Consider the following 14,152-nt stretch of genomic DNA (forward strand, 5'->3'; position numbering starts at 1 on the left):
TAAAGAAAACACTACACTAACTAGAACCACCAGAAATTTCCCCATTCACAATGCTTATCAGAGAACAAATTATTTACCTAGGTGCCTAATACTGATCTGTTCTTCACTTTCCTAGATTGTTCCAAAACTAGCAAGTAGCTCTAAAAACATTAAAATAAAACTCTACAGTCTTAATTGGAATTAAATTATAGACAACTTGTCAAAATATGCTTCAAATATTGGAACTCTAAGCATGTGACCATTCCTACCTCCATCTCCTGAGCCACGCCTCTGCAATACATAGTGCAGTGACATTCAAACAGTGACAATGACATCCAAATAAATAATGTTTGACAGCTGAGATTAAGACCTTTGGTATTCTGATTCTCTATAAACAAGACACATTTTTATAATGTATGCAACACGGATCTGTTATGCCCCACGGATCCATTAACTATATCCACAGATCCATTAACTATATCCACTAACTATATCACAGATCCATTAACTATAGCTGTGGCAGAGAATGATCCATTAACTATAGCTGTGGCAGAGAAAAGCTATTATAAATCACATGCAAACTGCCAATACAGGATTTTGTGGTTCTAGCTTAGATAAAAGGAAAAGGCAGTTCCAATCAAATTCTATGCATTGAAAAAGCAAACCCCAGCCCTAGTCATCATGGCCTTTCTAAGTGAGTTGTTCCTCTGTGTTTGAATTGTTGGAAGTATTGTTCTATGTGTCCTTGTTCAGGGTTTATGAACTTGATAAAGTTCTGTCCTTTGTTGAGGCTAAAAAGACTTAAAGAGTGATTTGGCTGGTAGATTTTAATTGTACTCAATAAGATGAATCAGCACTATTTTATATAATCACTTACATTCAGCTCCAATTTATGCCAGGTAAAGAAGAGAAAAGAATGTGTTGTTTTTTTTTTTTTAAAGAAGACAGGAACCACAAGAAAAATTATCCTGATTTTCATTTAAGAGTACTATCATCTTTAGAAAGTCTTTTTCCAAGTAGCTAAATAACAAGTTTCTGTTTCAGCTCTTCTTTTGTCCTATAGATAATTATAAGTAATCTACAGGCAAAATCTAAGCAGAAAGCATTATTAGCAAAACATTTTGCACAAATTAAATTTAGGAGAGTTTAAGCCAAGAACAATTCATGAGCTAGGCAGTATCAAAAACAGGGAGAGGTTCAGAGAGCTCCACCTAGCAAGTTAGGTAGACAGTATTAGCAGACAGAGAAAAGGAAGTGTGGAGCAGAAATAGCTTGCCTGGTTAAACATCAGTGGGGTACTTGTTTATTTAAGGAGGCTGTGGTGAGTCATATGCCTTATTCAGGTGTGGACTGGTCAGTTCTGTGACCCGCAGAAGCCCAGCTGCTGTCTTTGGTCGAGATTTAGCTACTTGTTACAAGAATCAGGTTTGGTTATGTACACTGTCAGGTTACGTGCTATGTTACAGATCCAGGTCAGTTTGAACAGTATCCATCACCAAAAGTGTTTTATATTATTGAGCTTTATACTTTTTACAATATATTAGTATATATTGAATTTTTGTTTGTTTTTAATATGTTACACTAACTTTTTGTCATTAAAAAATTAATGATCACAAGTCCAAAATCACATATAGGGCAAAGTTATTTTGTCGTGTATTTGAACACCAAGTTAGGAACTCAAGGCATAAAATATCTGCTCTTGGCTCATAATCTGCATGAGACATTAACTTATTAGAAATGGCTTGAAATTACCGAGTAGTACGGCAAGTAAGAAATCATGTAAATGCTAATGTAATAAGCCTAAAAAGCAAACAAAACTTCCTAAGTCCAAAGCACATCCTTAGCCAAGAAAACTTTCTGCCCATAATACAAATAATTATCCCAACATTATTAAATTAAGAAAAATGCAGAGTCCATGCAGATTCTACATCCATGTCTTTTTCTTTCTTCTATCCTCCCCAGTGTCCCCCGTGTAACTAGATTTTTTTTTTGTAGTAAGATTATGATCACCCACTCAGCAAAAATGTGCTGAGAATTTTCTATGTGCCAAGTTTTGTTTTGGCACGAAGGAAAAATAGTGACAAAATAATAGGGCTTATATTCTAGTGGTGACTAGTCCATTTGTTGAATCAATGCACTAATGTTACCCTGAGCACTTAGTCTTCATAAAACTTTTTCTTAATGTGAAATTAGGCAAATACTAGACAAATTTAAGTAGTAGTCATTTTTATGAGAGGAATAAAGGTCAGTTTTGTCTTTGTTTTTATTTTATAGCACTGTAAAGAAAAAAATATAAAATTTTAAAAATTAAGAGAAGTGAAAGTAGGCTACTAAGGAAATCAGAATGTAGATCTGGACAATCAATATGAAAAGCTCTTAAATTAGAGTCTAAGGTAACAGTCTTTACTTTCAGCTATGTTTTAATTATACTCATTTGTCAAAAAGCTAAGCACCACAAAAGCTTAACTAACTAAAACCTGCTCATATTATCATATAACTGGTGCTTATAATAATGTCCTCAATATGCAATAAGATTGAGGTACTTCTGAATCATCAATAGAAAAACACTTTATATTTTAGAATTTTAAAATTCACACTGCATTTTTATTCCCTGAAAATTTATAATCCATGTAAGGTAGGTATGACTTTTCATTAAGTGGAATATTAAATTAATTTCTTGATCTTTAATCATTTTACCACTCCTGGTTTTTTTTTTTCCTATACCCTAGCAATATACATGTGTACACACATACACCACGTCACACTCACATAGGGGTCAGTTTGTTTTCCTGAAACTAACTGCATTTTAAAAATGGGGACAAAAGTGAATGAAACAAGCTAAGATATTTTTAAAAATCAAGAACTTATTCACAATGTTCTAAAGTTTTACTAGGTACTATTTGGAAACTTGTACTTACTCTCCTCATTCACAGGATTACATTTCTATAATGGGTAATAGAAGAAAATTTAAAGACTTTCAGAAAAAGGCGTGCTTTACTTATTTAACTGTCATTTTGTTCACAAAATATCAAGATAATTCATTAAAACTGCTATCAGTGAGACAGTACTATCATTTGCTATCATTAACAGCAAAATGGCTTCTTAGCCTAAATTTATAAGGCATTAAGACTTTGTCCTTCACTTGTTTGAGTTAATGCCTCATCGCCCAACACACTATCAGAGACCACCTTCTGAAAGCCCATCTCTCTGCTCATCACCAAATCAACAATATCTTCTTGGCCCTCTTTCTTTTAAACTTCCTAGTCATGATTTGCACTGATGATCATGCCTCCCTGAAATGCTCTTCCTTAGGGCCTGTGATGCGGGGATCTTCCTTCTTTTCAAAATCTCTGGTTCTTTCATAATCCCTCCTGCTTTTTAAATGGAGACATTCTTTTAGGTTTTGGGGGTGGATTGATTTGGCTTGGTTTAATTTGGTTTGGTTTGTCCTGATAGGGTGGAATGGAATATATATACATTTTGTTTTGTTTGTTTTGTTTTGCTTTTAGCCTTGTTTTAGTTACTTTTCTCTCATTGCTGAGAAAAAATACCTGATACCCAAAATTAGGGAAGGAAAATTTTATTTCTTATAGTTCTTGGAGGTTTTAGTCCATACTCAGCTGGCTGCAAGGCAGGGCAGCATGGCTGGGGGCAGCCATTCATGGCTACTGCAAATAGCAAGGGGACACCCAGCAAGAGAGAAGCCCCACCTTCTTCCCTGCCATTACACAAGTGTAAGGGCTAGTGTAGCATTCATACCATCAATCCCAGTGCCAGACAGCAAACCACTCAGGAACACCAGACTTAGCCCCATCCATGATTACATGAGTCTTAAGCGGGGGCCATCCTAGTACACTATATCAAACCTCAACCTTTTTTCTCTCAGTAATCTTTTGGTAATGCCACCTGTCACTGCCCCTAGGTCCATCATCAGCTATGCTACTTTCTTAATTGGTTCTTTTAATATCTAATCTCGTGGAAGAGCTCAATTTCGGAAAGTCCTACCAGCATTTCATACTCAATAGTTTCAAATGTATTCATTGTTTTGTTTACTAAACAAGCTCCTTTTAATAATTTTACTGCCTTTAGTTAATGGTGTCTTTTGCTTCCTAGTCAATTCTTTAACCTAGTTTATTTTTCTTTCTAGCCACTTGATAAGAAATGTGGCTCCTTGTACCCCATCCTTTGGTTTTGGTTCATTTCATCTCCTCCATTTTCACCAGTGAAAATTTTCCCTACATGCATGCAGCTGCATGTGAACTATCCTCACCCTCTGATTTTTCATTTCTTGTGAGATCTAGTACTGTGCCTCTTACAGAGTAAGAATTCAACAAATGTTTATTAAAAGACTTAAATAAGGCAATAAATCTTTAAGCTTTCAGCAAGAAAGAAATTGTCTGCATAAAAGTCACAGAAAAGAAATCATAGAGTTTTCAAAAGCCTGGATCTTAAACTGAGAAGGAAGGTCTTAAGATGCTAGATTTAAAATTAAAAGTGAATTATATTAACACTTTGGAACCTATTTTCTGACAGAGGAGATAAAAATCTAACAAATGAATATTTTAGCATTTTGGAAAAGAACATGCCAGATTTTTAATATTTCAAAACTTATTAAAATTCTGATGAAATATCATTATTTAGGAAGTTTACAACTATGGGTAGCCCCAACTCCTGAGGTATGATTTTAAAATCTGGTGGTAATCAGTTCTTTAAATGGGATACATTCCTTCACCATTCTGTTTCTCAAGTAGATTGAGTATGATACCTAGATAATTTCAGTTATTTAGGTGTCATTTGAAAACAGTTGCCTTTTGCAGCAAGTAAGATATGAAAAACATTATCAAATGTAAGTGGTCACTTATCACAGGTTAGTGATTTTTTTAAAAATTTCCATGCAAAACTGGTCAGTGGGAGTCTTTCCTACCAAAACAGCTTCCAGAAAACATAAAAGGTTGTCTCTTATATATCGCTTTAGAAATGATTGTAAGTTAAAGACCCCAAAGAGACATGTCTTTAAAGCTTTAAAACAGATATTAGCAGACAAAAGACATTTTAAATGAATAATTAAAAAATAAAATCTTAGAATATTTTATTCTGGACTCATTCTCTTCATTTACCAAAGGGTTTTTTTGTTTTGTTTTGTTTTGGTTTTTTAATGACATACATTTTCACGTAAACAATGCATAGAACAAAAATACTATTTGCCCATCATGAGGCTGAAAATCACTTTTCAAAAATAGCAAATTAACTTCAAAAAAGGGTTTTTGTTTGGCATGGTGGCTGTTGTAGTCAGGGGTTGTGAGGAGAGCAATAAAATCAGCATATAGATTTTTATCATATTATTTATGATGGTCACCCAGAGTTAAACACAAGGAAGTGCAGGCCACAACACTAAAGACCTAGAATATTCAGCCAAGGGTCTGAATCCCACAGCAATGTCCTGCAGGAGTCTAGATGAAGGCCTAGATCCCACGACAATGCCTCCCACAAGTCCAACTGGAGGTTTAGAGGCCACAAGAAGGACTCACACAAGTTTGTTTTATGGATCTGCACTGGGAAGGCCCAAAGGTCAGCAGTGGAAGCTAGAAAGTCTATGCCAGTGAAGTGGAGGAGCTATGCTGGTTAGGTTGAGGGTTCTGCAGTGGAGGCAAGAAGACATTCTCACAACAAAGACCAGGGCTGTCCTGAAAAGCACCACAGCCATCCCCAGCAACACGGAGGTTCTGAGCTCTTCCGATGATAGGAACAGTTGAGTACATGCCAGGATGCCAGTGTGACGAATTTCTTCTGGAGATTAAATAGCACACGTCTGACCCTCCAGAGACAAGAAGCGATACTCAATGTAAGGACCCCAGCCCCCCCTAAAGTGAACCACAGCCACTCTCACCAACAAGGTCCCGAGCTCTGCTGATGACAGTGGTCAAACTTACACTGGGGAAGCTAGTCGTGATGAGCTCCTCCAGAAGAGCCAATGGCTCAAACAGCAACACTTAGAGAATCCAACACCGCCTTGCTCTTTTTCTCGTCTATATTTATGCTGGCAACTTTCCTCAGGTGGAATATCTACGCTCAGCACCATGCTGATTTAATTCAGCTGGTGTTAAGTTGACCACTAGTTTGTAATCCATAACAATGGGACATACTTGTAACCCTAACACTTGAAGGCTGAGGCAAGAGAATCACATGGAGTTTGAAGCCATCCTGAGTCTGCACTACAAAGTGAGATTCTGTCTCAAAAACTCAGAAGAAGGAGGCAAGGAGGAGGAGGTGGGAAAAGAGAAAAAGAAAATGGTGATTTATTTTTTTTAATTGTGCATATTTGTTACAAAAACAAATAAGCAAATTACATCAGTCTTTCTAATACACTGATCAGAAGAGTAAAGATAATATGCCAAGAACTTGAAACTCTATAAAACCCTTCAAACCCAAGCATTAGAGCAAAAAGTACCTTGTTGTTATTTGCCTCATTGCTTTATTTGAAACCTGAAAATCAATTTTTCTATGTTTGGTGTTATAAGGAATCAAAAAATAAATTAGGTATGATGTGAACCCTATGATGTGAACAATTTGAAACAATAGATTTAAATTTGAGAATTGATAGATGATATGAAACTTTTGTCAGCTATTAAACATATTTTTAAATCCCTGTTGATGGAAGATGCAGATTCCAATGCTTTCTCCAGTAGAGTTAATGAGGTAAATGAAAAATATCTCATTAATTTTGTGAGCCCCCTTGTGAGGCAAGAAAATGACTTTCTCATCTAACAGCTGGAAAGACTGAAGAAATAGAGGATGTAACTGTGCTCAATTGCAAAGGAAAAGGAAAAAAACAGATCTAATGTACTCTAAGATGTGGATATGAATGTTTCATACACAAACCCTCTCTCTTATTCTTAAGGAATCAATATCTACTTCTTAAAACATAAGGCTGGTTAAACCCTTGGATCTTAGCCCTATACCTTTTGGCAGAGTAAATTATTGCCTCATGATCTGGCAGCCTTTTAATTTATTTTTAAATAGCTTTTTCCTCATAATCCATACAATCTAACATCTGGCTAATAATGTGTTTTTAGCAAACTTATTTGCGTCGCTTATTTGTAGATTTTTTTAAGTGTAAAAATTCAGTATATAATAGATCTTTGTAAAGTACATTGGAGCACTCATTGGAAAGTTAAGAAAAGAATAAATTGATTTGTAGCTGCATAAAAACGAATTTGCCATTTCACATAGAAGCTGAAATCATTATACAGTTTGGAGTTTTTCTAAATTCATTTGTTTTTCAAGGTATTTATTTATATGAAAATGTCCTCAAGTTATTTTCAGTATTGCTTGCTACCTGATTGATCTTTCTAGGTTAAGAGAATGCAAAGTTAAATGCTTTATGTATATTAGGATTTTTTCTCTTTCTTGCTGTTTTAACAAATTATTCTCCATTTTTAACGGCAAAGAAAACCCAAAATCAAATCAGGGAAATTAAATATCAGTTCAGTATAAGTAACATTGGGCTTTGTGTAAGGACTGTGACATCATGACAGTGAAGTATTCATTTTTGAGCTTTAACAGAGAAAGCTTTACCTTGACGTGTCCAATAGAAACACAATATGTAAATTAACCTATATTATCTGTATGCTGATTGGCTTGAGTTCCCCCGAATGTCACAATCTCACCACCCAGCAATGAGGCGTTTTACTGCCGTCTCGAGCTCAAATTATTACTGTAAAGAAGATTTTTATTTTTTTCTATTTCATTAACCGACTATTGTAAAGCTGTAAGGCTGAAATGAAGGAAAAGAAGCATTTTACATTGGAGATTAATGAAAGCATGCCTGTTCGCTTTTGAGGGTGGGAAGTGGGTGGTGGTTATTGAAAATCTTGTACCACCTTCACAAGACTAAACTTTGGAATGGTAAAATGAGAAAATGCATCATTCTAGAGACATCTTTAAGCACTCAGGTGTCAGGCTACGTGATGTTTGTGATACCATCGGACTTTTTGGACGGGTGTAAGTCTTATGTATTCGTTCTATTCTTGTCCCCCCCCCCCTTCTTTCTTTCTTCTATAATAACAAAATCTAGGGAAAACGAAACTCATACATACAACTGCTTTGACATCACCAACCTATTGGTCAGACGAACTCGGAAAAAGGGAAGAAGAAAGGCTGTTACTAGTTGGGGTGGAATGAGAGGAATGGCCACTTGAATCTTTTGTACCGTCTCTGTAGTCGTATCCGCTAGGCTAGAATGAATGTAAATCATGTGTGCAGCTGTCCTCTGAACTTATCTTCTCCCTACTTAAGCGCAGATTCGCGTGCACTGGAGAACAGATGATGACTAACAAAGACAGAGCTGCCCTAACCTGCTTCCCTTCTCTACCACTGACAAGATTTTATACCTTTTTCTTTTCTCTTCCCCTCCCCCAGCTAACCTGCAAATTCAAAGGTCAGCAGGGGAAATCATTAAAGAAGAATTCTGAAGGGAGCTTCCCACGCTTTGGACGATCCTAAAAGAGAAAGGAAGATGGTGTTCCGGGAAGGCGAGGGTTCCGGGAAGCCGAGGAGGGGGCGGGCGATCGGGGCTCCGGGGCTGCTCCGTGCGCGGCCCTAGGGGAAGAGGACGGGCCTGAGGTCTCCACCGAGCCTTTCCAAGCCCCGGTTTCAAATGCGGAGAGGGAAAAGTTCAGAAGCAGCCACAGGGGACAAAAGCCTGATTCGGCCAGTTACTCTGGCCAGGGCATCCAACCGACCCAACCAGCTCTGGAGACAGAAAGGGGTTCCTGCTGGCTCCGAGAAGGCCGAAGCAGCCCTCGCCGCCGCCCTCGCCACCGCGCCGCCGCCGCCGCTGCCCCTGCGTTACTGGGGGAGACTGTGCCGCTGCGACAGGGGAGGACGCGGCTGGAGCTCAAGGAGGCTCCAGCGCGCAGGCGCCGCCGAGCCCTGCCTTGGATGCTCAGTCAAGGCACTAAGGAAAAAAAAAATCAGCAATTTATAGAAAGAAGAAGCTGTAGTCTGTCGGGATATCCAACGCCAACAGGTAGGAGAATGTACTCTCGGTTAAGTTTGGGGGAGGGGGTTTGCACAGTGTGGATGAAACTGCAGGTTCGCCGGGAGACTGCCCTCCCTGAGGTGGTGGTTTGTGGTGGGTTTTTTTTTTTTTGACCATAAACTGCATAATGGAAGCACATTCAGACAATGCATCTTCAGCAAGGCTTATTGAGAGCTCCGTTTCTGGAAAGCCTTGCAAGACTGAGGAATACCAGACTGCGAATCATCGGGAACCCTTCCCTTGCAGCACAGAAGCGATCTCTCTCCATCTTCGCGTATGTAATGCATGTCTCTCTCTCCCCCTCCCCCTCTCCACCCCCATTATAAATCCAGGGGTGGCGGATTTCAGGTTTCGTAATGTTGCATGATGCGATCGGTATTTACCCGGGGATGTACCGGTGGGGAAATTAAAATCGTCAAACGAACGCAGTTTTGCCTGGGCTTCCATCAGCATATTAGCAGCAAGTGAAAAGTGGCAAAGGAAACGCGCTTCTTTCCCCTGGTGTGGCTCTCAGGCATCTAGGAGACAAGGTGCATTTCGTTTAAAATGAAGCCACTTGTGATTTGCAACAGAGATTACCAGTGAAAATGAGAAAGGCTTAATTGCCAAAGAAATACAGGTTCATGTTATATTCATTTGCATCCAGGCAGCCACGGTTTACAAATGGAAGTGCATTATTCCTCTGGGTGTGTTTCCTTGACCAGTATTTACATTAACCGGTTTTAACAATCATGTGGGCTTAACAGAGGGAAGATTTGCCAAAAATGGGGGTGGGGTGGGGAAGGAAAGACAAAAGATTAAATCTTATCAAATCTTGGGACTAGTTCTTATTAATTTCGAAGTCTAATGTGGAGATTGTGTTTCAAGATGAATCAACAAATACTCATATGCAGCATGAACAGTGGCACTTGAGTTAAAAGACATATTTTGCAGGGGTTCTTTGGATCCGTATGAACAGAGAAGCTGTCTGTAAAGCACTGACAATACTAACAGACCTCACATGAATGTAGGTAGCTTCCTCTCTATCTCCTATCAGCAATCTTGTAGATTCCTTTGCAATACTAGTGATTAATTCTTGGGCTGGCCCATTTTTCAACTGTGAAACATTTTATTCATTCTCTTCAAAAGGTACCCAATCAAATGTATGTTCTCTAGAACAGGGACATTTTTTAACTCATCTAGCTTAGAAGACCAGTTCTCTGAAATCTCAAGCAAAAATACTAAAGCAAGTAATAGGATTCAAAATTAAAACTTTATTTGTTTTCCCCTAAGTGAACAGCTTTATGTTAGCACTGACATCATTGCTTGTTAACTTAAGAACTGATAGCTCATTTTTTTTTCCAGATATTTGGATGGCAAATCAAATGGAAGAAAAGAGGAAGCATGACTGCAGATCAAATCAGTTCTCTTTGTGGATTACATTTTCAGTAAAATGTATGGATCTATCTTTTCCTTGTTCTTATATCTAGATCATGAGACTTAACTGAGGCTGTATCCTTATCCTCCATCCATCTATGGCGAACTATAGCCATGCAGCTGACAACATTTTGCAAAATCTTTCGCCTCTAACAGCCTTTCTGAAACTGACTTCCTTGGGTTTCATAATAGGAGTCAGCGTGGTGGGCAACCTTCTGATCTCCATTTTGCTAGTGAAAGATAAGACCTTGCATAGAGCACCTTACTACTTCCTGCTGGATCTTTGCTGTTCAGATATCCTCAGATCTGCAATTTGTTTTCCATTTGTATTCAACTCTGTCAAAAATGGCTCTACTTGGACTTATGGGACTCTGACTTGCAAAGTGATTGCCTTTCTGGGGGTTTTGTCCTGTTTCCACACTGCTTTCATGCTCTTCTGCATCAGTGTCACCAGATACTTAGCTATCGCCCATCACCGCTTCTATACAAAGAGACTGACCTTTTGGACGTGTCTGGCTGTGATCTGCATGGTGTGGACTCTGTCTGTGGCCATGGCTTTCCCCCCGGTTTTAGATGTGGGCACTTACTCATTCATTAGGGAGGAGGATCAGTGCACCTTCCAACACCGCTCCTTCAGGGCTAATGATTCCTTAGGATTTATGCTGCTCCTTGCTCTCATCCTCCTAGCCACACAGCTTGTCTACCTCAAGCTGATATTTTTTGTCCATGATCGAAGGAAAATGAAGCCAGTCCAGTTTGTAGCAGCAGTCAGCCAGAACTGGACTTTTCATGGCCCTGGAGCCAGTGGCCAGGCAGCTGCCAATTGGTTAGCAGGATTTGGAAGGGGTCCCACACCACCCACCTTGCTGGGCATCAGGCAAAATGCAAACACCACAGGCAGAAGAAGGCTGTTGGTCTTAGATGAGTTCAAAATGGAGAAAAGAATCAGCAGAATGTTCTATATAATGACTTTTCTCTTTCTAACCTTATGGGGCCCCTACCTGGTGGCCTGTTACTGGAGAGTTTTTGCAAGAGGGCCTGTAGTACCAGGGGGATTTCTAACGGCCGCTGTCTGGATGAGTTTTGCCCAAGCAGGAATCAATCCTTTTGTCTGCATTTTCTCCAACAGGGAGCTGAGGCGCTGTTTCAGCACAACCCTTCTTTACTGCAGAAAATCCAGGTTACCAAGGGAACCTTACTGTGTTATATGAGGGAGCATCTGTAAATCTTTAGCCTTGTGAAACACTAACCTTCTCTGCTAAGCAATTGTGGCCTGTAGCCATATTTTGAGAAGAAATTCAAGAATGGGATCAGCAGTTATAAGGATTTGGGCAACATTCTGCAGTCTTTGCAATAGTTCACCTATAATCCTATTTTAAATCTCAGAGTGATCCTGCTGACTGCCGGCGAAGGTTTGTAATTAAGAAAGGACTGAACCACTGCCCTAAGTTTCTTTCTGTGGTTGAAAACTAGATACCGAAAGTAGCGGGTGCTAAGTATCAGTGCTAAATGCTGTGTATATCACTACTTATGAAAAAACATCAAAAAAATTAGCATTGGACATCTTAATAAATTAAGTTGCCATGAGGTAAATGTGTTGATAAAAACTAATTTTAGAAGTTTGAAGACTTTAAAACATTTCATACTATTTTTGTTTTGCAAAGACTAAACTATTTGGGGACTTAAAAGTACTGTAATCCACTAAAGACGTGCCATGAATTATTGGAATATCACTTTAAAAATCGCCTTGTAAGTTTGGGGGAGCATTCCAAAGCAGTATATATTGGTTCCAATTAGAGTTTACTTTTTTGTATCAATACATTGCTATTTCTAAATACCACTTTTCCTTAACTACCAGTGAAATTGCTAGCATTGAACTGTATTCTGTGGTTTTGTTGATTCAGTATAAAGGTTTTCCAATTCATTTATATTTTACAAATGCTAGATATTGGTCTGGGAGGCAACATTAATGGTACCAGCTGGTCACAACTGAGCAGTTCTAATAATGCAGAATAAACACATGTTGCCTTAAAGGGTTATCTAGTATCCTTCATCTTATTTAGCATTGGAGCAAATAGTCAAGGGACATCAAATCAGTCATGGTCATTCATCTGGAAGTGCATGGAAGATCATTTAGTACTCTTTTTCCTTTTTCTTCACATGATTTGAAAATTAAGGTGCACATCACTGGAATAAGGAGATTTTCTTCTGAGATGTGCTGCCCATCCTAGTGTTCTGAGAAGCTGGCAGCTGAAGTATGTTTATATTTTAGTCAGCTGTCAAGAGGAGACCACAGCCTTAGTATGACATCCTGCACAATTTGTGAAGCGTTTATTCTATGGAAGGCACAGTCTTGTTTATATTTTCTGCACATTTAGTGTATTGGTCGTTTAAATTATTTGAGTTTTAACTTGTGAAAGCTTATAATATGATTTCAGGTATTTTAGAAATACATTAGATTCTGTGAGTCTCATTCTTTAAGATACAGATGTGTGAACTTCAATATAAAGTTGCATTTGCCAAAATTTATTCGTGTAGCCTGTTAATTTTCTTGGAATAAATTTTACATTTTGGCATATAAGAATCATTTTTTTTTAATCTGGGAGGCAAGCACAAATTAGGAAAACTTGCTTTATTGCAATTTTGTTTTTTTATTTTTTTTATTTTTACACTTACTGAATTCTGGAATTAGAAATGTATGAATGATAATGAGCACTGACATAATATTATCTAAAAAAGCATTACTGGTAGCTTTTCATAATCATCCCTTTATTCTTACGTGCAAGGTTTTATTTAAAAATATATACTTGCTTCATAGGTTGGTTCAGAATTTTAATATAATTATCACACTTTAATTTGTGCATAACTTGTAAGACAAATGTTTTACCATACCATGAAAAAAAGAAAGGAAGTTTTTGTTTGCTTTTCATTGATTTATTTATGGGGCTTTTGTATTTGAAAAACGAATTTAGGGGTCTAGTGGAACAGAATTTCTTATTGCTGTAGTACTGCTATAAACAGAATATCAGTATTTTAAAAACCCCAAAATAACCAAAATGTTTTAAGGACATTTGAAATTAGTTAGTTTTGCTTATATAAGGACAGCTGAAGCCATGATTTAGTAAGTACTCTGGGCTCATTTTTAGTCCACCAAAGTTGATTGGATATGAGACAAAGTTTAATGAACAGCAGTGAGTTTCTTCTTGCAATAAGGGCTCCTCATTGGTACTAAAACCATTATCTAAAACACAATAAAGAAGATGCTATTAAGAGATATTCTGATAGCATTATGTTTCCAACAAGAAAAAATGTCTAGAGAAAAGTTATAATTACAATCATTATCCTGAGGGCCAATTTTGCTTACAAGTTCAGATATCACCAGCAATCAATAAAAAATTCAGCAATAACTCGGGGGCAAAAGATAACAGGTTTTACCAATATTCATTTCCATTTTATAGAAAAGAATAACGAAGTGCAGGTTCAGACTAGAAGCCTGAGGAATCAGAGCAGGAACCAAGTGAGGCTGCATGTCTCCACCTCGCTATATAGAGCAGCAGATTTAGTTTGGATTGAGTGACGAGGCTCAGTGACCACTGAATACAGCTGAACTGTAGTTACCATCACGTAAGCCTGCTCTTGAACAACTTGGCATTTGCAGGTTAAGGGGAAGCAGTGGATGACACACATCCCCAGTTCATGCTATTTATAAGTCACTCA

General features: G+C 38.0%; 1 protein-coding gene across 6 annotated transcripts; it reads left to right on the plus strand.

The window, feature by feature from the left end:
- Positions 1 to 7,657: 7,657 nt before the first annotated feature.
- Positions 7,658 to 12,960, plus strand: Gpr85 (G protein-coupled receptor 85). 6 transcript variants are annotated; one of them, XM_013158400.3, is made up of 5 exons: positions 7,658 to 7,980; positions 8,398 to 9,007; positions 9,154 to 9,293; positions 9,953 to 10,025; positions 10,364 to 12,960. In XM_013158400.3, the coding sequence occupies exon 5, from the start codon at positions 10,534 to 10,536 to the stop codon at positions 11,644 to 11,646; it is 1,113 nt and encodes a 370-aa protein (XP_013013854.1). In that variant the 5' UTR covers positions 7,658 to 7,980; positions 8,398 to 9,007; positions 9,154 to 9,293; positions 9,953 to 10,025; positions 10,364 to 10,533; the 3' UTR covers positions 11,647 to 12,960. The 6 variants fall into 6 exon arrangements, with proteins under 6 accessions (XP_013013854.1, XP_013013855.1, XP_013013856.1 ...); XM_013158401.3 differs by having other exon boundaries at positions 9,178 to 9,293; XM_013158402.3 differs by lacking the exon at positions 9,953 to 10,025.
- The last annotated feature ends 1,192 nt before the right edge of the window (positions 12,961 to 14,152 follow it).

This window comes from Cavia porcellus, unplaced genomic scaffold (assembly GCF_034190915.1).
Source record: "Cavia porcellus strain 051 isolate PalLab524CR breed Dunkin Hartley unplaced genomic scaffold, mCavPor4.1 scaffold_2, whole genome shotgun sequence".
In the NCBI taxonomy this organism is placed as follows: Eukaryota; Metazoa; Chordata; class Mammalia; order Rodentia; family Caviidae; genus Cavia; species Cavia porcellus.

Excerpts from the sequence above, each read along its gene's own strand:
- Gpr85 (XM_013158400.3), top strand. The coding sequence starts at position 10,534 with ATGGCGAACTATAGCCATGCAGCTGACAACATTTTGCAAAATCTTTCG.